The sequence below is a fragment of the Hippopotamus amphibius genome, chromosome 13, assembly GCF_030028045.1.
Source record: "Hippopotamus amphibius kiboko isolate mHipAmp2 chromosome 13, mHipAmp2.hap2, whole genome shotgun sequence".
Lineage (NCBI taxonomy): Eukaryota > Metazoa > Chordata > Mammalia > Artiodactyla > Hippopotamidae > Hippopotamus > Hippopotamus amphibius.
In genome coordinates, this window is record NC_080198.1 from 66,187,448 (window position 1) to 66,214,902 (window position 27,455).

General features: G+C 34.5%; 1 protein-coding gene across 13 annotated transcripts in view; it reads right to left on the reverse strand.

Moving 5' to 3' along the window:
- Positions 1-27,455, reverse strand: part of BLTP1 (bridge-like lipid transfer protein family member 1) — a 191,265-nt gene that overhangs the window by 94,271 nt on the left and 69,539 nt on the right. For 9 of the 13 annotated variants that reach the window (XM_057704329.1, XM_057704334.1, XM_057704331.1 and 6 more), the window contains 15 exons: positions 23,214-23,411; positions 20,593-20,721; positions 18,118-18,237; positions 17,139-17,419; positions 14,856-15,106; positions 11,945-12,203; positions 9,915-10,752; positions 7,222-7,292; positions 6,536-6,709; positions 5,922-6,042; positions 4,744-4,890; positions 4,230-4,357; positions 3,701-3,900; positions 2,168-2,365; positions 1,270-1,481 (listed from right to left, as the gene is read on the reverse strand). In XM_057704329.1, the coding sequence (XP_057560312.1) occupies positions 1,270-1,481; positions 2,168-2,365; positions 3,701-3,900; positions 4,230-4,357; positions 4,744-4,890; positions 5,922-6,042; positions 6,536-6,709; positions 7,222-7,292; positions 9,915-10,752; positions 11,945-12,203; positions 14,856-15,106; positions 17,139-17,419; positions 18,118-18,237; positions 20,593-20,721; positions 23,214-23,411 (3,327 nt within the window). The remainder of the gene's footprint in view (positions 1-1,269; positions 1,482-2,167; positions 2,366-3,700; positions 3,901-4,229; positions 4,358-4,743; positions 4,891-5,921; positions 6,043-6,535; positions 6,710-7,221; positions 7,293-9,914; positions 10,753-11,944; positions 12,204-14,855; positions 15,107-17,138; positions 17,420-18,117; positions 18,238-20,592; positions 20,722-23,213; positions 23,412-27,455) is intronic. The other 4 variants (XM_057704339.1, XM_057704330.1, XM_057704341.1 and 1 more) reach the window with 2 other exon arrangements.

Consider the following 27,455-nt stretch of genomic DNA (forward strand, 5'->3'; position numbering starts at 1 on the left):
AAGAGTGGCCAAGAAAAGAATGTGGGGAGAACACCCACATTTTATGAAGGACAATGAACTGCATAAGGAAATGGACCAAGAGAAGTCAGAGAACCAAAAGAAAGCAATGTTACAAAATTCAAGGGCTTTCAGCAAGGAGAAAAGGATCAGAGATCAAGGAAGACACCTGAGTTTCTGTCAAGTATTTTAGTAGGTGAAGAAAGAAAGAACAGGTAGGTTCTTCAGAGCTCTTTGTTCAGTGAGCAGCTGCTATATATTTTAATTTCCTTAACTGAAGTGCTAATCCCCATCCACCTCTCAAATACTTCAGAGACCTCACAAGAACACTGAGATTAAAACTCCTTACTACGCATCAAACCAAAATAAATGTTTCAAAAATAAATTCACCCAAAAAACAAAACAAAACAAAAATAAATTCCCAGTAACGTGGGGTTCAGAAGTGATTGTACCAATGCATACTGGATAACCATGACACATTTCTTAGTTAAAAGGTGGTTTCTTTCTTCTTCAAATCAATCTAATTTTCAAATGATCAGAAGTGTATGTGTGTTTAAGAACATTTACCACATTCTTACTATGCTCTAGACACTGAGTTAAGTCTTTCACATGTACTGCCTCCTTCAGTCTTCACAACTCTAGGTCAATATCATTTCAGTACTCCTATTTCAGAAACATAGGAGATGGTAAACAAACAAACAAAAAAACCAACATGCCCAAGGTCACCAACATGGTAGTGATACAACTATTCTGTAGTCTAGAATTTTGAATATTTTCATTATTGCTGTTACTAAGTTCATAACCATGAAATTATACCATAAGAAAAATAATACATGAGTTGCATATAAGGTATTCTTCAGGCTTTCAGATGAAATAGGTAGATATTGACAAAATATTTAAACTTATGTGAAACACTGCCAGTCACAAAACTGTTTAAAGAATGAATTCTGCTAAAATCCTTCAAGTGAGATAAAAAACAAAGCCTGCTTTTCTGAAATTCTGTGACTTCAACAAATATAATTAAGTACTTAACATAAGCAAAGTATTATGCTAGGTACTATGACAGATATAAATATATCCATAATATGGCACCTACATTTCAGCAATTACACTCTAATAGAATATAATCATCAAAATGCCTTGGCTATCACTTAAGCAAAACCCACAACATGGAAAGACAAGCAAATACACTCCACAAATTAAACGTGAATTGGATATGTAGTTTTCTACTTCATTTTCCCAAAGCATTGTTATTATTAGAAATTCACCAACTTGTTCATCAGAAACAGAATTTCCATTTAAGTCTGAAGAAGGGCTTGTTCGGTCACAAGGAAGATTATCATCAGAGACATCAGTATTATAGCCGCTGCCAGTTGGAGAATCAGAAGAATTATTGGATGTCAGCACTCCACCTCTTTCTGTGACATTAGCTTTACCCATAATTCCAAAAGTATTATATAAAACAGCACCAGACTGTCTTCCTCCTATACAAATGAAAAAAATTTATTTATTAAAAACACTGAGTGTCTCAATGCTGTACTCTACAATATCCACAAAGATAAAAATAAAAAATAAAAATCTCATAAAGATTTTTTTTCTCACCAAAACTTGACCCTTATCTATAAAAGTGATATAACAGTAAATTATCAGGTAAGGAATTGTAGGCATATACACTACTATTATATATGATTAAACCTAAAAGTCTTATACACAATTCAGCCTTCCTATTTTAATGTATCAGTCAGTAATGTAAAAAAAAATAAATATATCCGTGTCGCTGAATAAAGGATTTACAGTATTTTCCTCCTATATGGCAAGACTCTACTGATCAAAGATCCAGTTTCCAAAGATGCAAACTTCCAAAAGTTAAGAGGCTTTATATTTTATTCAAGATTTTTTTCTGAGCTATGCACTGCTTTGCTCAGGCATTGAGGTTCTATACATCTAGATGCTCTGCTAGTTTTGAATCACACAATAATTCCATCAAGTTCCACTTATGCAATTAGGATAGGGCATCCACTCCTAATAAATAATCCCAGATGCCACACTTTCTGCTTGAATATGCTGATTCAGGTTATTGAAAGTCATGATTGTTCAAAATATTTCAGCAATATGTGGCCAATCTGTCCCCCATTAAAGCAGAAATCAAAAAAAAAAAAAAAAGGCTTACCTTTTATGGTTAAACTTTCAAGTCCACATTCAAACATTATCCATCCCCATTTCTCTTGGCTGGGACCTATTCGAGTTACATCTGGGACAGCTTGCTGATCAGTTTCATCCACAAAAGCAAACTCATCCAACTCTTCAAGAGTAAATAAAACTTTAGACTTCTCAAAGGGAATAGCAGTGATGGCACAGGTACCAATATCTATTATCAAAAGAGAACAAAACGACCGTTATTAAAGACAGAGGTTTGTATATTTTAAAAAAAACAACAAATAATGTAAACATTTAGCACAGTAGATGTCTTACAGAGGTTTGTGTATTTTTTTTAAAAACAAATAATGTAAGTATTTGGCATGGTGGTTGTCTTTGATATCTTAACATTCTGACAAAAAGAAAAATAAACAATGAACCAACCAATTTCTAAAATAACACTGCCTAATGTTATACTACTTAAAAAGTGCCAGAATCATGTTGCAGTAAGAGGGAGAAAAAAAAGATTCCATAATTAACAGATAATTGCTCAGAAATAGGATAAATTCATTTCTGAAAGATTATAGCGTACTCTAAAAATCTAAACTTAAAAAGTTCCTGAATAATTCAGCTTCATAGAAAACTACTTTTAAATACTTTCTCATCATTTTACAAAACAGAAAATTATTTGAATTACTTAGCCTTAGGAAAAACATTATTTTCCAGGAAATCTACAGCTTTTACTCAAAGATTGCTTTATGCTAACATATTTTATATAACAATTCACCACAGATATTGCCATAATTCCATTTCTTTCAATATGCAGTATGGAAACTAATATCCTGAGTGCCTGGCAGAGGTTTTTAACTTTATCTTACTTTTTTTTAAAGTTTCTTTCTTTAATTACAGTGAATGAATACAGAAAAGCAAAAAGAAGATAAAAAACACATGTAAATTTACCATCCAGAGATAACTTGTCTACATTTGAACTAAGTTTCCTTCTAGCTCTTTAGAGGTCATTTTACAAACTCAGCTTCTGTTCCCACTTTTCATGTAGCAGTCAACCATGATAATCTCCTCAGTTCATTAAAGATTTTTTAAAGACACTATTTTAAGAAGCACAGCCATGTCTATCATTCTTATTGATGCCATATTTTACAGATTTGACTATCTGCTTTTGATACCACAATTAACTCTTTTTAACGAAGCTGTGCCAACAGAATGATTTTAAAAAGAAAGAAAGACTACAAAGCTCACACTCTCTCTGTTCTATAATCAGCAAACAGATGCCAGGAAGAAAACAGATGGGAGATAGAAGCAGTTCCTAATTTGGGGCCATACCACTCACCTCCCTACCAAAGTATACCTTCCATCCTGTGTAGAACGTGCGTAATGAATATTTAAGTACTATGTGTTCAATATATACAGAAATACCTTTCTCTTTCTTATATTGATAAAACATTCAAATTGTAGCAATAGTCAAAGGAAAAAAATTGTTTCCTTTTGCAAAATCCTCTTACATTTGTATGTTTCAAAAAAAAAAAAAAAATATGTTGTAGACTCCTACCGGTTGTATCAAGACCCCTCAGTTGGCCATGAACTCGATGAATGTTTAACTTGGCAGCAATCTCTTTGCCCTTTTCTGCTCCAGCATTTGATCTGAGAGATCCAGATGACTGAGGCTGCATCTTAGTGGCACTGACATACCTATCAAAATTTGACATTCTACCAGGGTCTGCACTGTTTGAAGTCTCTTCAACCACACCTCTTTATGAAAAAAGAAAGAGTATGATGGTAACATTTAAATAATATAGTTCAGTAAAAACATTTAACTAGTGTTTTAAAAAAAATCCACTATTTTAATTAAACCAATATAAACAACAAATTCTTTGGTGTTTACTGAAAGATAGTATGAATAAAAACAGTACAAACTTTTTAAAATCTACTTTGCTAATCTTAAAGTGAGATTTGAAATTCCAATACCAGTTTTGAGTTTTAACATTAGAATTTTCCGAAATGCATTAAAAAAGATGGTTAAGGCTTGCTTTTACATCCAGCAAGATAGTCATGGCTCAAATTAATAAACTCTCTTTTACCTGTTCATTCGAACTTGTGTAGCAATTCTGTCAAAACACAGTGCTACTAAGGAAACATGAGTCACGCTTCTACTAGGAGCTGTACTCGGAGATTCTTCCACTGAGGCTTGTAACAAACATAAGTTCACCTAACACACAAAATGTCACATATTTCAGAGTAGAAAAGTACAAAGTTATCACTTAAACATAAGATATACAGGAAAATGAAAAACTACTGTTAGGAATGGCATATCTATGTGTATGACAGTAATGAAGGCAAAGCTTATAAACTCATAAAATAATAATTAAATTCTTACTGGATAGGTGTGAATTATTTTAATAAATATTCCCAAACATTCTCCTTAAGTAAACTATTTACATTACATTAATTCTTACATTAGATCATCAAGGAAATAAAATACATATTTTTCATATTACAATCTATTCTACCATCATTCAGTTTAGTAAATACAAAGGATAAAAATCACCAAAATATTCTCTTTCAGGGAAATTTTTTTAAATATTAAAGTTTTACCTTTGGTATGCTAACATTAGCCTGAAGACCTTTAATTGTTACATTATCTTGCTTCATGGTAAGATTTGTCTGTGCTTGTCCTTGGTTAGTCATTCCTATGGTAGAGTGTTCAGTCTTTGTTCCTCTAACATCTTGTTTGGAAGATAGCTAAAAACATTGGAAGTAGAATTATTATTTCACAGACTTTTCATCATTTCTACATCATCTACAACAGCAACTTGTTATTCACTGTGCTCCTTTATACGCAGCTATGTACCAACTGCCACCTGGTTTAGCATCCCCAGTCCCAAAGTCCAAACCTTAGAAAGGCTAGGAAATAGACTGGCAACCCCAGGCTGGAGAGAAGTGATACACAGTAAAGTGAAATCAGCCTACACAAAAACAGACAGAAAAAATGATAATAATAGGTATGTTTTAGGATCACTAAATTCTACATACTTGAGAACATATTTGGTTTCTGATAATTAGCTCCTTGTTGGCTGGGAATATTTTCAAATTTCTTTTGATTTGTACTCCTCTTAGCCAAACTACCTATCACATGAAATGCCAATATATTTTGAGTAACTAGATCACTAAAAACAGTCAGCTTTACTTTCACCTTGCCTCTGGTCCCCAGTCCAAATATGACTCAGATAAATTTGAAAGTCAAGGGGCCAATCACTAGATGAGCACCAGGATATGACTGCTAAGACACTGGCTTTGTGACTAGGACCACAGTGTAAGTAAAATATCACACACCAGAAGACAGTAACTTGATTCACCAAGGTAAACAAAAAAAACCTCAAAAATATTAAGATACAAGTTATCTAATCACAGAGGAAAGGCAAAATAATATGCAGATTTGCTTTCTTAGAAAATGAACATACCAGTCCTAAACAATGCTCATTCACTTAGGATCAAAGCTCTTTAGGAAAGGCTTAGAATTAAACTACTTCCAAAATAAAAGAAAAAATAATGCTACATTTTAATAAATATTTACTCCTATTTAATACATAGTATAGTTATATATGCTATTTCTTATGGAGCCAATGACATACAAAGATTATTTTAAAATGTTCACATATTCCAATTTAAATGACTAATAAAATTTTAGTATACGCAAATTTTTTCAAGTTTGGATATTATGTACATGTGAAGAGCACTCAATTCACCACACTCACTGAACAAAAAGTTCTTACATTTTCTGAGAAGGTAGTCTTGCTGTTTTGGACAGCTTCCCTAAGGACTTTGACGTGTAGATCATCCACGATTGCAGCTGGATGCCGAGTACTAGCACAATGAACCATGGCTTCAATATACCTGAGGGAAGAAAAACAGTACATGAAACATTTTAATATCACTTAATACTATGCTCTAGTTTATCTAATATACCCCATTGTGTTCCATTCTAGATTGCATTCATCTTAGTTTTGTCTCCCTGGATAGACTATAATCTCCTTGTATGACAAAGAATAGATTATTTCCTCTTTATCCCTTCATTAACTAGACAGTAGTAAGAATATTAAGCTTAATAATTAGTTCCTGGGTATTTGATCATTTTTATGTTCATGAGCCCAAAAGCAAAAACTAGAAAATACAATGCAATTATTATAATATTGCAATATACAATTATTTATGCTGAAAAAGTAACAAATGATAACTGCAACGTCCTTTTTAAATATATTCTCATTTTCATCCAATCAAAATAGCCATCATCCTTTTTCATGAAAATATTATATCACATATACTAATCATATCAGATATATTTATTATTTTATAAAATAATAGTTGTAGTTTTAGACAAAATTAATACCTGTCTAAAGCTTCAGCCACTAGGGGAGTCAGAACAATATCAACGGTTCCTTTGACTTCAACTATGGCTGTTGTCCTGGTCTGAGAGACTGGCTGATCCAAGGTCCACTCTTCTGTTAATGTTTCATCATCTGTGTTATCAACAGCTTTCTTTTCCAGAGGAGTATATGGTGTACTACACAATTTAACAAGCAAAGTATATATTAAAAAAATAGAAGTTGGAGCTTCCTTAAGATGACTGACCCTTAAACTTATTTCAACTAAAAATTTCATGAAACTGGATGAGATACTATATGTTCCAAATACTCTTCAAGGACAAGACAAATGAGGCACTAAAATACAAATTGATCAAAGATGGTTAATACATCAAATGATAAAAAAAATTTTTGATATATTTATTTGATGGGACTTTTCCAAAATATGAAAACTATAATACTGAATTCTTGTTAGTTTTCAATTTTGATCTGCCACGTTATGGTTTGCATGGTATGTCTAAAAGAAATGCTACTGACTATACATGTAAACAAAGCCATGAAAGACAATAGAGTTGAATTATTTGGGTCAATTTATTCAGAAAATAAAGACTACAGTCAAGTAAAGAGTAGTTATTCCTCAGAATAAACTCTATATATCTCACAATCAACACAGGCTGACTTTAAACTTCAAAAGTATGTAATTTTTACTTACTTTGAAGTTGATCCTGAAAGCTGCATTCCTCTGTCTAGTAAAGAGTTAGCTGTGAGCCCCTGTTTGATAACCTAGAATAATATAATACATTACTTATAGACTAGAATTTTAATATTAATTATTCTCTAATTTTACGCTGTCAACTGATTTTGCATATATCCAAATTACCTTGTTAATGTGATTTTGATATGTATGATATAAACATTTAACAAATTGAAAACATCGCAGAAAATATTCAACTGGCAATTTCATTTGCTGATCATTCAGACAAATGATGGAGTAGGGCTGTGAGAGTTTGGCAATGAGAACAGGCTACACAACTAAAGCTTAAAAGCTAGTGCTTCAAATGTCTTTCTCCATAGTTCCTCTTTAAATTGGGCTTTCCTCAGAAAAAGCTAATTTTAGAGTCTTATAGCACAATCAACTTTTAAGTGGGAAAGAATCCCAACATAACATTAAATTATAGGAAAAGCTAGACTGTATTTTATATCCATGAAACATGACAAATAAAATAACTAATGCACTTGAGCAACCAAATTAAAGCTCTTTAAATGCTAGCCTCTTATTTAGATTTAATGAAGAAAAATAACTTCCTTATGTTCTATTTTTGAAGTTGTCTAATAGTTATGTTCTAGGGACTTCCCTGGTGGTGCAGTGGTTAAGAATCTGCCTGTCAATGCAGGAGATGCGGGTTTGATCCCTGGTCCGGGAAGATCCCACATGCCACAGAGCAACTAAGCCTGTGTGCCATTACTAAGCTTGTGCTCTAGAGCCCGTGAGCCACAACTACTGAGCCCACATGCCACAACTACCGAGCCCATGTGCCACAACTACTGAAGCCCGCACGCATAGAGCCTGTGCTCCACAACGAGAGAAGCCACCGCACTGAGAAGCCTGCCCACTGCAACGAAGAGTAGCACCAGCTCGCTACAACTAAAGAAAACCCACATGCAGCAATGAGGACCCAATGCAGCCAAAAATAAAATATTTTTAAAAAATAGTTATGTTCTATTTTTGACTTCTTTTTCCAGAGATTTGACTGCCTAATCAAACTAGATTTATTGAAACTACTAAAATAATTCTAACCTCTAACAGCAATTCTAACCTCTATTCTTCACAGCAAGTGCCATTCAGTTTTACACTGGAACATTCATTTACCAACATATTTTCACGCAGAATAAAGAGAACATTTTAAAATACTGGCATGGACAACTTACCTTAAGCAAGATAAGAAATAGGCACAACTTTAAAATCAAAATTTTGTGACTGTCACTATGTTTCTTCTTCCTTCAATACATATTACTCAAATGTATATATCTGTAAGGATATTTCCCTCCATTTATCACATTTCCATCACTATTAAAGTCCAAGCCCATCATGTCTTGCACAGGCTGCTGTGACAGCCTCCTAGGTAATCACCCCAATTCCTCCTTGCATGACAATTCAATTCCACTTAGTAACCAAAGTACATGAGATCACATCACATTTCCTTAAAGCTCTCATGAACTTCCCAGTAAAGTTAAACTAAAATTCTAACTACTGATACCCTGGACTATAGGTCCTTAATGATCTGGTCTCTGTTTAGGTCTCTAACCTCACCATGTGCAAGGCTCTCTGGTAATCCGCTATGTCCCATGCACACTGACTTCTTTCCCACTTTAAAACTTCAGTAAGGCTGATGCCTGTGCCGTGAATATAGCACCCCTAAGTCTTCCCTTCCTCAATTCCTCCTCATCCTTTAAGTTTCAGTTTAAATATTACCTCCTGTGATAGACAGTTCATGTCAATACAATCTAGACAGCCCCATCCCCCATTATTCTCTATCTCAGCACCCTTTATGTTCATAAGACTTCTCAATTTATAATCATATACTATACTTATCCATTTATTTACTGCCCGTCTCCTATCCTAAACTATAAGCCCCATGTCTGTTTCCCTCATTACTGACTATCAAATGATCGACACACATAGTATATAATAAGTAACTGAATTAAAAATGAGAATATTAACATTTAGATGCTTTAAATAAGTACCTATGTACATATAAGTATACACCACATAAGATTCTTGAATTGTTGATCAGTTCCATAAGATTTTATATGCTCAATTTTGGTCTTCAAAATCATAAAAAGTTCTCTTATAAATTTATAATTCTATAAAAATGTTTTCATATTGGCTATTATCACTAAATTTATTTTGACCTATTTTTAGCTTTCCTAAAAACAAAACAGTGATTTTCAGAATACATTACAGAAATGGGCAATGATCAATTAATACTAAATTATATAAGACCTCAAATATGAAGTGTGCAGAATTGGATTTGCATAGAAGCAATTATGGATCAACAGAACACCAACTATTAAGAACAATTTCAAGATTTTACTTTTAAGACACAGAAAATATGAATTCACAGAGACCTGATCCTAATCTTAGAATATAATGTAGGCACAAACTATACGTTAATTGTTAATATTTTGACAATCAAGTCTGACACTATTCCTTAATTTTATATGCTTAAATTTATAATATTCATCAATAAACCTGAGGCCTACTGCCATATGTGAAGCCATGACTTCAGCAATTTTATCTTTCAGAAAGGTAGCTAAAAGACTGAGAGAGTAACTTTTTAAACATCTTAAAAATCAATTTTCCTAAATAAATTTATCAGTGGAAATTAATGATTTGGCTTATACCTTAAAAGTTGGAACAGAAAGCTGTTCAAGTGATGACGAACTCTCTTCACTGGTTGGTGTATCCAGATCGAGGGGGCGATGCAATGAGGACTTAGAGGTTCTTTTGTTGGTTGGATGCTTCACTGACCAATTAATTACTTGGAATTGTGTAAGGTAAGTCTGATAGCAATTCATCACAGGTTGTTGAGAAGTAATCTGTTCGCTCTCTACTGTTTTCTCACTTTCTACAACATACAGATGATCTATAACATCATCCTCTCCACCTAATGCAGAAACAAAGGAAGCTTGGGAAGGATGAGTTTTGAATGGGAGAGTCCGGGGATCCTGAATGCTTTCTCCGTGGCCAGTAAGTGGTCCTTCTATACTGTGATAGATGGAACCTCTACTGTAGTCAATCTGCTGGGCTTGCTTTTTCTTCTTTTTTCTACCTGGATAAGTTCCAGGGCCTTCGTCACTGCTAATGGGCTCAAATTCTTCAGCCGCAGAAAAGTAGGCTTCACTATCAGCCATTGACATGCTGGAATCCATTGATCGATACTGATGAAATGAATTAGAGTCTGCTGACGGTGTGTATGGAAATGAACCGAAACTTCTTCTCTGCTTTGGTGAGTCTAGCACATTCTCATCACTTCGGGAGACATCACTACTAAACTGGACACCGACTGTAACAGGCTGCTTGTCCCCATAAAAAGCAGCAGTAAGGCTCTTGGTACTTCCCAGTCGGGTGGAACATACAGAGGCTTGTCGTTTCAAGGGAGATCTCAGAGGAGACTGACCTACTGACTTATCCTGAGTATTAGGAGACACAGGACTATTTCCTGGAATTTCTGTAGGAATGCTAAAACAGAAAGAAAAACTATTAACATTTACTGCACATCATGTAATTTAAGTACAAACAGAAGTACTTATAAAATCCTTTCTGTAATATTAATCACTTATTGTACAAATAAAGATGTAAACTTTTACAATAAAGTATCCATACGAAGTAGCAAAATGGTATAATACATGTTCCTGCCCCCTACAGTTCCAACAAAAAAAAAAAAACTGGGGCAACTTAAACACAATAAAAATGTAAAGAAACCCAGAGTATAATCGTCTATCCATAAGCCATGGACACTAATGCATTTATAAGCTTTTTTTTTCCCCACATACTTTAAAAGTTTATCCAACAAAATATACCAGGGGCTTTTGATTAAATGAGAGGAAATAAAGGAGAAAAAGAAGTCATAGATCACCCCAGTATTTTTTACTTCAGCAACTCATGTACTAGTGCCATTTACTGAGGCAGAACAAGTTGAGCATGATAGGCACAAGCTTATTTTTTAATATGTTGAGTTTGAGCCCTCCATGAAGCATCCAAGTGGAAACATCAAGAAGGTAGCTAGGTTCATAAGGACAAAAGTTTTAGATGGAGTTTTTATATTTAGAAGATGTTAGCTACAGGTCATAATTGAAGCCAAACAGTTAGTAAGATTGCCTAGGGAAACAGTATAGAGCGAGTGGAGAAAAGGGTACGCAACAGAGTCCTACGGGATAGCGACATTTAAAAATGGCTGGCTGTAAGAGGAAGAGCAAGAAGAAGGGAAGGGAAAAAAAAATGGAGGACTTGGAAATAGAGACCGAGAAGGAATAGCCAATGGGAGGAAAATCTGAAATGTGCTATCAAGTTGAGAGGAAAGTGTACTTCAAGAAGCAAGTACTCAAGGAGGGGCCAAAAGGAAGACCAAAAAATATTCACCACACGAGAAGGATAATATCCAAACATTAACTATGGTTCACTCTCAGTGGTGGGATAACAAGAAATATTCATTTTTGTTATACTTTTCTGTATTTTCCTAATATCTGGAACGAATATATATGTATTACTTTTGTAATCAGAAAAACAACAGCAAGTGGACATTTGAAAATAAGTTCAGGAGGAGAAAAAATTTTCTACAACAGGTGCGCTGAGAGGGGAGAAGTTCTTCTTGCCACAGTTTTAAGCACTTATAATCCTACAATCAGGCTTCTAAATCTCATCGAATACTGACCTTACTTGGCCATCATCTCTTTTCGTACCATGCAAGAACTCTTTGTGAGCCAAGTGGTCATCGGCCACAGAAGAGGGACTTTCCTTTTCACCAGCCAGTAGAGGCTGTGCGGCACTAGAACTGCTGTTCTCTTCTGAGGAAGAGGATGAGCTATGCGATCGTAATGGTACTTGAAGACTAAGGTGCTGAGTTTTTCTCTCTACTTCTATTCCCACTGATTTGTTTTCCCATTCTTTCCTCTTCATGCCATTCACATTACCTAAACAAACAAAAAAGTAGGTTACATAAACATAATAATTTCAAAAGCAATTTATGAAAAATGTGATTACAATCCAATTCCCTGTTTTTAAGTATATAATCATTTTTAAAAAGCATAAGTAACTAATTTCACATAGCAATATGCTAAACACTTACAGAAAGATATCAACATACATATGAATCCAGAGTCCATAGACAGTGAATTTTTTCTTCTTTTTTTTAAAACTATTTATATGAAAATTTTCCAACTTAGAAAACTTTCAAGAGTGGTACCAAGCCATCAAAGATATTTTACTCAAAATTACCTATTTTAAACACTTTGCCCCCATTTGCTCTATTTTTATAAATAGACATAATATTTTTGGAACCATCTGAGAGTAATCTGCAGATGTCATGGCCTTTTAGCCTAAATACTTAAAGGTTTATTTCCTAATAATAATACAAAAGCACAGTATAATTATCAACTTGGTATATTTGGCATTTATACCATACTGTTATCTAGTCTAGCATGTGCTTTCCAATATTCTTAAATGACCCAATAATGTCCTTTAAAGCACTTCTGCCCTCTCCAGTGAAGGATCCAATCTAGGGTTGTATATTATTGCATTCAGTTGTCATGTTTTCTTTAATCTGGACCATTTTCTCAGCCTTTTATAAGAGTTCGGTGATGTGTTACATAAACTGGGGTTGGAGAGAGATAAAAGGATAATTCTACAGCTGCTTAGTTCCAAAAAATAACTATTGCTCTACTTCCTCTCTCCTTCAGCCATCCTTGTGCCACTCAAGAAAAAGGAACATACTAGTAGGAGAAAACATCTCCCCAAGCAGAAGGCATTTCCAGATGGAACTTAAGTGGTAAGAAGACTTAAGAACTTACAATATAAGTAACATTATTTGCTTCTACCCCCACAAATGTAAATATCACAACAAAAGTAAAAAAAAAAAAAAAAAATGGGTTTGAGTCACTTCTAAGTGATAGGAAACTAGTGTCCACTGACCTTTCAAAGAAATTCTTTAGTCCTATCAATATGCCCTCCTTGATTCTATCCTGACACTGTACATCTACACGTGGCTCCTGGAAAACACAAATACTCACGTAGGGACTAATTCTAATCTTCCCTGCACAAGAAACTTAGGGCAATTTACCAATTACAACTCATTCCTGAGAAAAATCACTAGGAGACACAGACACTCCCTATTATATATCATAAGAACTAAAATGAGGTTTCTTTTGTTCACTGTTAGAAAAATTGTTATTTTCTCCCTCTTATACTATATGTAAGTTCCCTGTAGATTTTCTTCCTTGAGTTTTCCATGGTTAAATTTTGGTCTGCAGATTAGAAAATCAAGCAAAATCTTTATAAATAGTGCCAGGTGTAGTATGGTGGAAAGAACTACAGTGGTTTCGATGACTCTGATTCTAGTTTCTGCCCAGCCATATACATGACTGTATAACTTCGTGCAACTCAGTCTCAGTGATGAACCTCAGTTACCTCACCATAAACAGGGAAAATAAAGAACTCACATGGTAGCTTTGGGATGAAATAAGAAATGGCCTGTGAAAACCTTTAAAAACAAACATCATTCAAGAGTAAGAAAGTAATATTATAAGACAGCTAAGTAAATTTTATTTCCTATCTTTCTTGTCCTTTAAATGTCAAGAAGTTTTGGTGTTTCCTGATTTTATAAGATAATCTGCTCTTATTCTAGTAAAACTGAAGTCAAATAATTTTAAAATAACATGTACAAATTTATTAATATTCAGTGAAATATCATTTAAATAAGAATTTGGCATAAGTAGTAGTCTAGTTCTTTCCTCTAAGAGCTCCTTATACATGGAAATTCAATAAATTCTTAAAGTTAAAACTACTTTTTTCTATCTTTGCCAACTGACAAAAGGCAGAGCTAAGTTAATGTTTTTGAATGAATCAAGGGAAAAAGGCTAAATACTGGTGAAATATCAAGACTTTACATTTCACTTCTTGACAGCATGGCAACTTAAACAGTAAATATTGTACTTAATTGTAGGAATACACAACTAAGAAACATGAAAGGAAAATGCATTTCTGAAGTCTTTGGAGAAGATATACTAGCTAAATATAAATCCAGTATGCCTAAAGCCACCATTCACTGTTCATATCAAACTCACGTATTTGCAAAGTTATCCTACGAGCTCTGAGACCAAATTTCCCTTCTTGACATGTACAATTTTAGTAAGAAGCATATTTTGCAAAAGCAGTGGATAAAATGAGGGACATTAGTATAAATATTGCTATTTATAAGTTTTTCCTATAAAAGTAAGCTGGTAAAACAATCATTACCTCGAAGCACAGCTATTCCTAAGTGTATTTCTGGAATCTGGGTTGTAGGGAAATAATGATATATAAGGAAATATTTAGAATAAGTTGGGCTAGGAAAAATCACCCACGTTAACAGATCTAAATAGTAGATACTTTTGCCTTGGGCAATTCTGAAAAACTCACTAGTCTTATCTTTCTATAGATAAATCACCTGCAAAACAAAGACAGGTTATACTAAACCCTACCTGTAAGACTGCTCAAAAAACTGAGTTGAAGAAAGTAACACTGAACTTCTCTCAGAACAGCACAGGGATGAAGATAATAAAAGATTAACACAAGTGACAACACATTACCATCTACAATTTTGGGAACTTCTTTAGTAATAATCCATTCTCCAGGCTGCAGCAGAGACTGTCCATAATACATGTCAGACTCTGCACTCGTGCTTGAAAATGCAGAGCTACTGGAGGGTGTCAACTCTTCAAGTTTGAAGAAATCTAGGCCAGTTACTGTGCCACCAAAGAATTTACAGCCACCAAGACAACCACACTTGTTCCTACACCTCTTATTCTTCAGGGTATCATCTGGCCACAAAAACCACAACCTAAGCAGAACCCAAAATGAAACAAACAAAAGAACAACATAATAAAAATTCATTAAGAAGTCAGAAACTTTTGAGCAGATAATAAGTTAACTGTTAATATTTTTAAAAGACAAGTTAAACACAAAGGTTTGTTTTTACTGTGGACTACCTTTTTAATTATTTTGTCTTTCTTTAAAAAAAGGAAAAAACAATAGTCTCATCATAGTAAGATGAAAATAAGTAGGAAAAATAAAGAGAAATAGAGCAGACATTAAAAAAAAAACCAAAGAGATAAAAAAAGAAGCATATATAAAAATTAGACAGAATAGGATTTCATTTTCATTTTACATTCATTCATTTATATTTCTTGAACATATCTACTATGGACCTTGTATCATGCTAGGTAAAACTGACATAGCCTTATCCATATGAGGTGTTCTCAAATTAGCACAAGAAATTACAAAAGGGAAAGGTTAACATATTTGAATACATAAAAATTAAAATCTGTTTAACATAAGAATAAAAAAATAAAAGAAACTGCAAAATATTAGCAACAGGGATCAAAAAGGGGCAATAATCTATAAAGAACTCTTAAAAATTGGTAACAAATATACAAGATCCCAGTATATAAATGTATGCAGAATACTAGCATGCAAGTCACAAATGAGGAAATAAAAATAGCCAATAAACACTTGAAAAAAGTATTAATCTCAAAATAAAGAAATGCAAAATAAAACAGATACCATCTTTCAGTTATTATAAAACATTCAAAGGGTAGCAAAGGTGCAGTAAGACAGAGACTCTCCAAAAAAGCCACTGGGAATATAAACTTAAATAATCTTTCTAGGAAGTAATTTGGGAACCCACGTGAAAAGCTCAGTTTTTAACACAGTCATACACCCTTCTAAGGAAACTATTTAAAGGAAATACCCAGAAATTGTGGGAAAAGCTTTGATGTATAATGAGAAACTTAGAAACAATCTACATATTTAATGTAAGGGCAATGGCTAAGTAAAGCACAAGTATCTTTTTGATGGGTGTATTACCATTTATCACTCTACAGCTTACAGACCCCTGCCTCCTGACCCAGCAAAAACAAGCTGCCCAAGGGCTGCAGCCAATGAAGAACCACCACGGCCCTCCCAATCTCCTCCTTTCCTCTATAAAAGCAAGGCCCCTCCTCTGTTCTCCAGACTTGCCTATGGTTCGCCACAGTTTGCTTGTCTTGAATTGTAATTCTTTGCTATTCCCCAAAAAACTCATTTTGCTGGTAAAAACAAACAAAAACCCGGGGTCATTTGTTTTTTTTTTTAAAAGGGTAACATTAGAGACATGCAGAATTTTAAAATGTAAATACAAGATGATTTCAAGTATGAGAAAAATATGCTAAAAATACTGGAAAGAAATGTAACAAATTCAGTGTATTAGGGTTATGATAATTATTTTCCTTTATTTCTTAATAGTTTTCTCTGTTTTTAAAATAAGCTTTATTAGAAGGGAAGAAATGGGATGGAAAAAGTCAAGACTATCATCTTAAACAGATGTAATTCAGTAAGAAGCTTTGGCAACTTTTTAAAAAGCAGATATAATCATTTCTTAAGGTTTAGGTACTTTGTGCCTTGTCTGCAGTTGTGAAGGCCTACAAAAGAAGTTTTGTAGAATAAATGGTGATTAGTAATGGTGCCTTCTAGGAATGACATAGTGGAAGTGGAGAGCTGTGGTGAGAGAGAATGGAGTATAGTGCTTTAACGAAATGTTATTTGGGGGCCAGTAATTTATATTTGTTTCACTGTTGACATACACTGCTTGGGCTTAGAAACATATCCGAAAATAATGTTTTTCCCCGGAAACCACATCATCATCAGATGATATATACAATGTGATTACTTAAATATCAGATCCTTAATTATTCACTGAGGTGTACCCAGCACCATCACATTCGGTCTTCATTTAAGACATTCTTATTCCATTCCTAACAGTAGAATTTCCTCTATAATTATCGGGTAGTCTTCATCTGAATTTGAGATTATGACCATTCCTAAATTTCACTTACCTCTTAGTTCTGGTATCATGAGTTTCTAAGAAATGTCTCTGCGCCTCATGTTTAGAATGATGGTCAGCAGCTAACGCAATATCCACAGTAACAAGTCCTAAGTTGGCTGACCCAGCTTCAAGCCAATAGGCCCTCCGTAGTATTGCAGGCTGAAGTCCAACTCTGGAACTATTCAATTGTTCAATGTACTGTCTCACTTGAAAATCCTGAATTGCAGCACTTATTCCTTCCCCAACCGACTGATTGTGGAGATTACAGTTTGCAACCCGAACTGCACCCATCTAAAGTTGAAGGAAGAAAATGAAACTGTACTTTCTGTATTTTTAAGCAACTTATAGTAAACTATGCAATAAGCAATTATCTCAAATTGCATGAAAAATGGAAGAAGAAAGGGAAAGGAAAAGAGAGAAAGGGGAAATAGAAAAGATAAATGCAACAGAAGAAAAACAAACATTCAATTTAAAAAAGAGAATAAAACAAAAAGAACATAGTTTCAAAGGAAAATGAGAGGAGGAGGAAAGAAAAGTTAGAAGCATAGTAAGCAACGAAATCACATAATCTTAGCAAGGCTTGATTTTAAACAGTAACCCTTACAGCAGAGGTGACAAACAAATGTGTCCAGGAGCCAGGCAGGAAATACAATTGAGTAAAACCTTAAGGCATTAGAAATTAAATCTTTTAAAAACATTACCAATTTATGTTCCTGCCATATAAGGACCCTACTAGCTTAAATCCCTGCCATAAAGCAAGGTTATAATAATTCAGTTAGAGTTAAAAAGCAGTGGAAGTATGCCTTTAAAAAAAAATTAAGACTGGAAGAGAACACAGGTGAGTAAAAAATAGAAAGCTATCTCCTAAAATTTTGTAGTATTCTAGGAGACGGCAAACTATAAACACTTGTTTTATTTCAAGAAATGGAGGTCTTGTTTGGCAAAAAGGAAGACGAATTACACTGGCCAAGAAATAGATAAATGTGTACCTTTATATTCGTAGCACAGCCATGTTCCACAATATAGATATCAGCCCCATCTACTGCTAAGCGAGTCATAGTATACTTCAAGTCATCTGAAGTCGGACAAGGCCCAGGAATACAACTCAACTAAAATGAAATGGATTGAACACAGTTCTTCACCATCAATTCATTATTTTGATACATAAATCTGCTTATGTAAATAAACAACATTCTGGTTACATGCGTATTTTAAAATATCAATTAAATTTCACTTTTTTATAATGATAAATTATGTATTTATAATTATATATATATATTTACGAATGAAATAATCAGCAAAGTCTTGCTAACTAGAAAACTAATCATTAGTAACCATGTGTCACTTTCATTCAAAAGTGGCGTGTGGCAATACTAAACTGACAGAATACATATAAAACTTATTATTGAAACTCAAAAAGAACAGCCAAAGTAAACTGATAAACAATGTCACAGGTTTATAAGAACTGTATAGGAGTTTAAAGTTCTAAGATTTTCTTAAGAGTATTTCTTATTCCATACACATGCACATTTTTTACACACATCCACAAATATATGAACTGCAAACATTATGATGATATCTAAGAAAACCCACACAAATTTATTTTTGTTTTACTCCTAAAACAAAGATCTGGTCATGATTAGGCTGGCAGATAACATACACATCACCAACTTCAATGAACTTCTTGGGGAAATGGCAGCCCTGGTTAATTACCAGCCCAACAGCATGTGCTCTGCTCATTAGTGGCAGAGCCAGGACTAGAAGGCAGGTGTCTTGCATGATAGTCTGTGCTCTATACTAATATATTTCCTCCACATGAAACAGACCTTAAAAAAATCTGATCTAAAATGACAAAGAATATCAGTGGCTACATGGAACACAAAGGAATTTCCTAAGGTGACAGAAATGTGCTAGATTTTCACTGGTGGTAATGCTTACACCAGTATATATAATATCTCTCAAAACTCAAACTTAGGGTTTCCTACATGGCGCAGTGGTTGAGAATCCGCCTGCCAATGCAGGGGACATGGGTTCAATCCCTGCTCCAGGAAGATCCCACAGGGATCAACTAAGCCCATGCGTCACAACTACTGAGCCTGCGCTTTAGAGCCCGTGAGCCACAACTACTGAGCCCATGTACTGAAACTACTGAAGCCCACGTGCCTAGAGCCCGTGCTCCATAACAAGAGAAGCCACGGCAATGAGGAGCCCGTGCACCACAACGAAGAGTAGCCCCCACTCACCGCAACTAAAAAGAAAGCCCGCGCACAGCAAAAAAGACCCAACACAGCCAATAAAATAAATAAATAAATTTATTTTTAAAAAAACTCAAACTTTAAAAGGATGAATTTATTGTATGTAAATTATGCCTCAATGAAGTTGATTTTTTAAATTACAATACAACCTAAAAGCTTTGAGTATTAAAAAAAAAAAAAAGAGGAAGGAGATACCTACAAACATGTACAAATTATCCATAAGAAACTAATGACTAAGGAAACAATCCCCTAGAGCCTGGCATTCTGTTTATAACCAAAAATAATAATAATTTTATCACCAATTACAGCTGTTTATTGACGGTAAATTAGCAGGGGTTACAGATTTTTTTGGACATAAAATTAAAAGCAGAATTCCAATTCACAGTAATATAATAGCAAACATACAGTTTGTATAATAAAAGAAAAAAGAAAGGAAAGACACAGAAAAGAAACTAGAAAGAAAAACTAAACTGTTAGCAATGGCTATCTCCATATTGTAGAATTAGGGTAAGTTGTTTTTCTTTTTTGAAACTGCAATGTTTTCCAGGTTTTCTCAAATGAGCATACTTAAAAAAAAAATTTTCCCCACCCCAAATTCATAAGGAACAGGGTTTCCTATGAAATAACACTGTGCATCTCTCTGCCACTGTACATGATTTTAGGAATTATCTACTATTTACAACTCTCTTGATGGTACTGTAATGACCCTTAGTTAGGGTAGTGCAATTCAGTAGAAAGAGTGTAAGATTTGGAGTCAAGAAACTTGGCAAATGCCCAACATTGCTAATCACATTACAGAAGAACATGTATGTTCCAGAAGGGTTTGCAAACAATGTCACATGAGGAATTTAACCTCCTTCCTCCAATTTCTAAATCTTCTACATAAACACACAGCCATATCCCAAAGCATTAGTGTAATAATGCAATAAGAGATGAATGTTAACAGTAAAAATGTAAGAGCTAAGACATAATTTTATATCTCCATTTATTTGTGAATGTATGCTTTAATAATTACGTCATATTTTAGATATTTACAACTAAATAACAAGTGGCTATAAATTTGCAAAATAATTTTATTAACTGAAAAAACTGACTTTGGTGTTTATTTGATGCTATTATGTGCATTTGATTTAAAGCTGGTGCCTCTATCTTTCATTTTAAAAAAACCCATAAATGTTTATAAAACTGCTGACATATTTGTTAACATACCTTGGATTCACAGAACCGACGATCAATTCCATGCTGACATACTATTACTGACTTTGGTCTTTCCAGTTCATACTCCCGACATACCACATGAAAAACAAATGTCTGTCCCCACTCCAAGAGACAAGCCAGCTACAAATAAGCCATGACAGGTGGACAACACTGTTAGCATTCCAAACAAGTGTTCAGAGTTCAAAAGCTTATCAAGAATATTAATATAGCTTGAAAGAATCCAAACAGTGCCTTATACCTGCTACATAATCTACTTATTAGCCAATATCATTTTTCTACCTTGACATCATTTATAAGCTTGTGTTACTTTTCATTTGTGAATGACAAAATACACTGCCAAAATGAAAACTCATTTCAACTGAAAAATTCAACTTCAGCAACCTATAAAGCAAGTATTTTTCTTCAAGGTTATATCTTTCTTCTTATATGACTAATGGGAATCCTCTGCACAGAAAAGCACCTACAATTCTCTATCTAATAATAAACCAAGCTTTGAAGTGAAATTCATATCTATTAAGCTACAATTTTGGAAAATCACGTATTCTGAAGATTAAAGAATTTTTATGAATAGAAGTTTAAGTAAGTATATATAAATTTTTCATCAAACCTTGAGTTAAAAAAAAAAACCCTTAATTTTATAATTGATTAGTCTACAATAAACACTGAGGCATGGGTATACATGGTATTATCCACCACCCCCCAAGTACATAATTTAAACTCTCAGAAAATATGAATTTCACTTTTAAAACGTACAAAGAATGGAATAAACACTAAAAAGCACCTATGGATTCATGAACCTTGCAGGAAACAGTGATACCATGATTCTAGTGCAGAAGAAAGAGAAATGTTTCATCTTCCAATAAAGGCAACTTATACGAGAGAGTCTAGCAATCTTTAGATTAAAGGACTTGTGTCCAGTCTTGGAAGCCAGCACAGCTTCACTGCATGCTTGCTACAGGAACAAACTACTTTGTTATATGCTTCAGTTTTTAGTTGTATATTTAGAGACAGAAAATGGCAGATAACAAGAAAATAGTTCTGAGGCTACTGAGCGCTCAATATTTGTTTTCACCCATTATTATATATTTCTTCCCATTCATTTTTATATAAAATACCCCTTTTCAATTCCATTCATTACCCTACTTTTTCTAGAATCTTAATTTTTGCGGCCCTCCAACAACTTCATTCAGCTATACACGTTATCCAGTCTTTATTCACCTGCTTGTTGCCACTACCTACCTCTAAATTACACATATTTCACACTCATTCTGTCACTCTTTATTAAAAATTAAGTATGTACATTTCTACCACATTTCAACTTTTTGAAATGCCAATTATGAAATGCACATTATAAAAATAGGCATACCTCAGAGATACTGCAACTATTTCAATAAAGTGAGCCACAAATTTTTGGGCTTCCCAGTGCATGTAAAAGTTATGTTTACAAGTAACTACCAGTCTATCAAGTACACAGCAGCATTATGTCTAAAAAAACAAGGTACACGCCTTGATTAAAAGACACTTTATTGCTAAGAAATGCTAACCTTGGGCCTTCAATGAGTCATAACCCTTCTGTAATAGTAGCTAACATCACACATCACCATAAAAAATGTAATAATAATGAAAAAGTTTGAAACAGTGCAAGAATTACCAAAATGTGACACAGACATATAAACTGAGAAAATGCTGTTAGAAAAAATGGTGCTGATAGACTTGCTTGATGTAGTATTGCCACAAACCTTCAATTAAAAAAAGAAAAGAAAAAAGCAGAATCTGTGAAGCACAATAAAATAAGGTATGTCTGTACATGGCTCAACAGGTGAAATACTGCAACAATACAGACATTCGACTAAATTTCAATGGTCCATTTCTAGAACTAAATACAGTCAGCCCTCTGTATCCTTAGGCTTCACATCTGCAGTTGGTTGAATCCATGGTTGGTTGAACCCACTGATGCAGAAGCTGTGGATAGGGAGGGCTGACTGTAATCCTTTAGGCCTCTGAGGCTCCTAAAAACTAAGTGGGACAGTGAGGGGGAAGGAGAATTTACCCAAAAGGATCACAACTAGCACTCTATGCAGATTTTCTTACCAATAAATTCATTTTTACTTTTCTAAACCAGTATGCATATCACCAAGTGCAGGTTCAAATGATTTTATCTTGCTTTAGGACATGACAAGAATTATGCTACCTTAATAGTATAAATGCTGTTTTCAAATCCTACTTAAGAAATATATAAGAAGGTAAAATTCTTAGAAAATTATTCTACATACTGGGAAAACAAGATTGTTCCAACAGTGGAGAGCCAAGTAATATAATTTTAATAATATATAACTTGATTTCCAGAAATTTCTCATCCTGAGTTCTTCTCAAAGAAAGTATTAAATTCTTGAAAGTATTACATAGAGATATAAAACATTACACCCATCAATTTTATGTGGCCTGGAAAAGTGAAACTTGTCTCTGATTCATCTACTACTAAGAAAATTCTGAATGGCAAGTGGAAATAAAATGAACATTCAAATGAGCATATAAGTTATTCTTGGGGAGGTGGGTGAGCAAAGGAAAAAAAAATAAGTCAGGAGACAGCGCTCTGAGAACTAAGAACATACCTGTGGTGCTGTGACCTTAGCTGTGAGGCTTCCAGCCTGCACATCAATTAGCCACGCATATTCTAAGGAATCACTTCCTAAAGGAAGACCTTCTGCTGAGAACATAGCATGTGCTCTCAGTTGGAGACCTGACAAATTGATGTGACCTTCTCTGAGCACTTCATCCACAGGGGGTCGCTGCTGAGAACAATAATAAAACTGTAAGAAGCAGAAGAAAAATCAGCATTATAATTGCTAATTGCTTTTCTTCCCCAGAGACAAATGGTAAAAACATGCTATTTGGAAAATAAGACTTTGGGATCCACAAGCTCCTAACACAACCTTGTACCCATAAAAGTAGTCTGAGTTAAGCTTCTTTAGTGAGATTGTCCATAAGAGCCCAACAGCAAAGCGAGACAGCAAAGTCCTAAAAAAATGCAGGTCTCTGACTGGTAACTGCCTCAATGAGTAAAAAGAAACAAGTACTGTGTCTGACAGGGAATGTAAGAGGCCAATCTTTTGTGACAGGACAGGAATCATGAGATTAAAGTATTAAAAAGAAGAAAACAATATGGAAGAACAAAGACCATTAAGACCATAAAATGAGGAACTAGCAAAGAAAGCCATCTTCCATAAAAATTTTGAGAATTACGTAAATATTAAAAAGATAGATTCATCTTAAAGAGAATAATTATATACTCACAACTAAAAAGCAGCAACATTTCAAAGAGAAAATTTCTAAGACTTACTCAGAAAGCTGAAAGATATGTCCTAAAGCAAGGTATTCCGTGGAACACTGGTCTCACAGATTGTTATTAGGAACACAGAATCAAGTATGTTTGGTAATGCCCTACCCGTCAGTCACCAATTTCTATAGAATCTATCTCCCAATCTCTCACAAATGCACTGAGTTTCTTCTAGCTTCATGGCTATCATCCTGGTCCAAATAATACAACCTCTTGCCAGGATCTCCCAGCATTAACTTTTACATATCTCTGCTCCATACTCTACAAAATCACCACAGAGATCTTTTATAAAGGCAAGTTTTATCATGTTCTTATCTCAAGACCATTACATGCTACCAAAGTACCTCATTCCTCTCCTTGCAGCACTTTTTTACACTTGAAATTATTTATCTTAATTTTACCATGAGAGTCTTTTGTGTGTGTGTGTGCAGGCCATCTTACAGGGTTAATGTTCCTTCTTTCAACACAAATTTTGGGAACTGCATTCATAAAAAAGTGTTTTTAAGGATAGGGCTAAAGCTAATTCATACGGAATTCTTAAAAGGTCATTTCAAATTGTGACTATAATAATAGCTCTAGAAACTCTGATAACATTTTTTTATTTTATTTCGTCTGAGCTGTGTGACAGTACATAAAATCACCTAACTTCTCCAGGCATCAGTTCCCTTCTGTTTTATCTGAGGTAGCTGGGGAGGATGGTCAATAAAGGTCACTTTTGGCACTGAGATTAATAAGCCTCCGTATAAAGTTTTTGATAGCTTTTTTTGAGCTCAAAAATACATGTGGGTCTTGGCTTGGAAGAATCAATATTGTTAAAATGTCCACACTACCCAAAGCAATCTATGGATTCAATGCAATACCTATCAAAATTCTAATGGCATCTTTCAAAAAATAGAACAAATAATCCTAAAATTTGTATAGAATCACAAAAAATCCCAAATACCCAAAGTAATCTTGAAAAAGAACAAAGCTGGAGGCATCATGTTTCCATATCTCAAACTCTACCACAAAGCTGTAATAATCAAAACAGTATGGTATTAGCATAAAAACAGACACATAAATCAATGGAACAGAATAGAGAGCCCAGGAATAAACACACATATATATGGTCAATTAATTACGACAAAGGATCCTAGAATATACAATGAGGAAATGAGAGTCTCTTCAATAAATAGTGCTGGGAAAACTGGGTACCACATACTAAAAGAATGAAATTCAATCACTATCTTATACCATATACAAAAAGCAGCTCAAAATGAATTAGAGACATGAATGTAAGATCTAAAACCATAAAACTCCTAGAAAAAAAATATTGGCAGTAGACTCTCTGACATGGGCTTGGCGATTATTTTTTTAATCTAACACCAAAGGCAAAGCAACAAAAGCAAAAATAAACAAGTGGGACTACATAAAACTAAAAAGTTTCTTCAGCAAAGGAAACTATCAGCAAAATGAAAAGGCAACCTGCAGAAGAAAAGAAAATACCAAACAATCCAATTTTTAAAAATGGGCAGAGGATCTGAATAGACATTTTTTCCAAAGAAGACATGCAGACAGTCAACAGACACATGAAAAGATGCTCAAAATCACTAAGCATCAGGGAAATGTAAATCAAAATCACAGTGAGATATCACTTCACACCTGTCAGAATGGCTCTCATCAAAAAGGACACAAATAACAAATGTGGAGAAAAGAGAACCCTTGTGCACTGTTGGTGGGAATTTAAATTGGTGCATCCACAATGGAAAATAATGGTGGTTCCTCAAAAAATTAAAAACAAAACTGCCATATGATTCAGCAATTCCACTTCTGGGTAGTTACCCAAAGGAAATGAAAACACTAATTCAAAGAGATACATGCATCCCCATGTTCACTGCAGTATTATTTACAATAGCCAAGATATGGAAACAACATAAATGTCTATCAATGGATGAATCAATAAAGAAACTATAGTGAATATATATATATGTATATATATACAGAGGGATATCAGTCATAAAAAAAGAAGGAAATCTTGCCATTTGCAACAACATGGCTGAACCTTGAGGGCAACATGCTAAGTGAAATAAGTCAGACAGATAAAGACAAATACTGTATAATCCCTCTTATGTGTATAATCTTAAAAAAAGCTCGTAGGATACAGAAAACAGATTGGTGGTTGCCAAAGGTGAAGAGTAGGGGGTGGGAGAAATGGGTGAAAGGGGTCACAAGGCAAAAGAAAATGAAATGCATTTGGCCTTAAAACTAATGGGATGCAGGGAGAAAGATGGGACGGGGGGTGTTGAGGGCATGATGCCTTTATCCATCACTGCCACCCAGCTCGTCTATTTTTATTATTTTTAGCCACATAGATTATCACAGGGACCATCCAAAAGTATTTTGCAAGAATGTTGAGGGCCCACACATGCATCTGTTGTTAGTATATTAGAGTATCGTCAGAAAGTCAACTATTTATGACTTTTGAATGCCACTGTACCTACACAGACACTTAGGTGAGTTTATCTCAGTTATTTCACAAAGACAATGCAGTTCATTCTTTGGAAAATACTAGAAAATGAATGTTGATCTCCTGGTACTTCAAATTCAACATGCCCAGGAACACATAATCCTCCGCTGTAAACCAGTTCCTCCTCCCATATTCTTTATCTCCCCCTGGCTCGGTTAATTGCCCAACCTGAAAACCAGGCATCATCCTGGATTCTATCCTCTCTCTCACCATCCCCTGACAAAAAAAACAAAAACATAAACAAACATGTGGGTCTTGGCTTGTCCTAAAGGTAAAGCCTACCTGGTACACCAATAAAGATTATATTCTAAATTTTATTATGGCTTGCATCATTTTGTGGGTTGAATTGCATCCCCAAAAAGACATGTTCAATTCCTAAGCTCAGGTACCTGTGAATGTGATCTTATTTGGAAATAGGGTCTTGGCAAATGCAATCAAGTTAGAATGGGGTTACACTGGCTTACAGTGGGCCCTAATCCAATGAACAGTGTCCTTGTAAGGGGAAACCTTAGACACACAGATTCCTGGAGAGACTGCCATGTGAAGATGGAGGCAGAGATTTGAGTGATACAACTACAAAACAAGAAATTCCAAGGATTGTTAGCAACCACCAAAAGCTAGGAAAAGACAAGGAAGGATCCTCTCCTACAGCCTTGAAAGAGAGTACCGCCCAGCCAAACACACTGGTTTCAGACCATTAGGCTCCAGAACCGTGAAAGAATAAGCTTCTGTTGTTTTAAGCCACCCACTGTGGGGCACTTTGCTTTGGCCGCCCTAGAAAACTAATATACATCATAAGATGATCAAGTAAAAAGTGTGTGGTTTCATAAGTCAGACACAATAATCAACCCATCACATTAAATTCTTAACCTTGAAGCTCAGCACTAAGACTAATGCTACCAGAAATGAGCAGCTACAGGTGAGTGACCCAGAACTGAGTCTTGAGGGTAGTCACAGTGCGAAGCTTCCCACCGTGAAAGAGCATTAGATAGCATAGAGACAAAAGAAGAA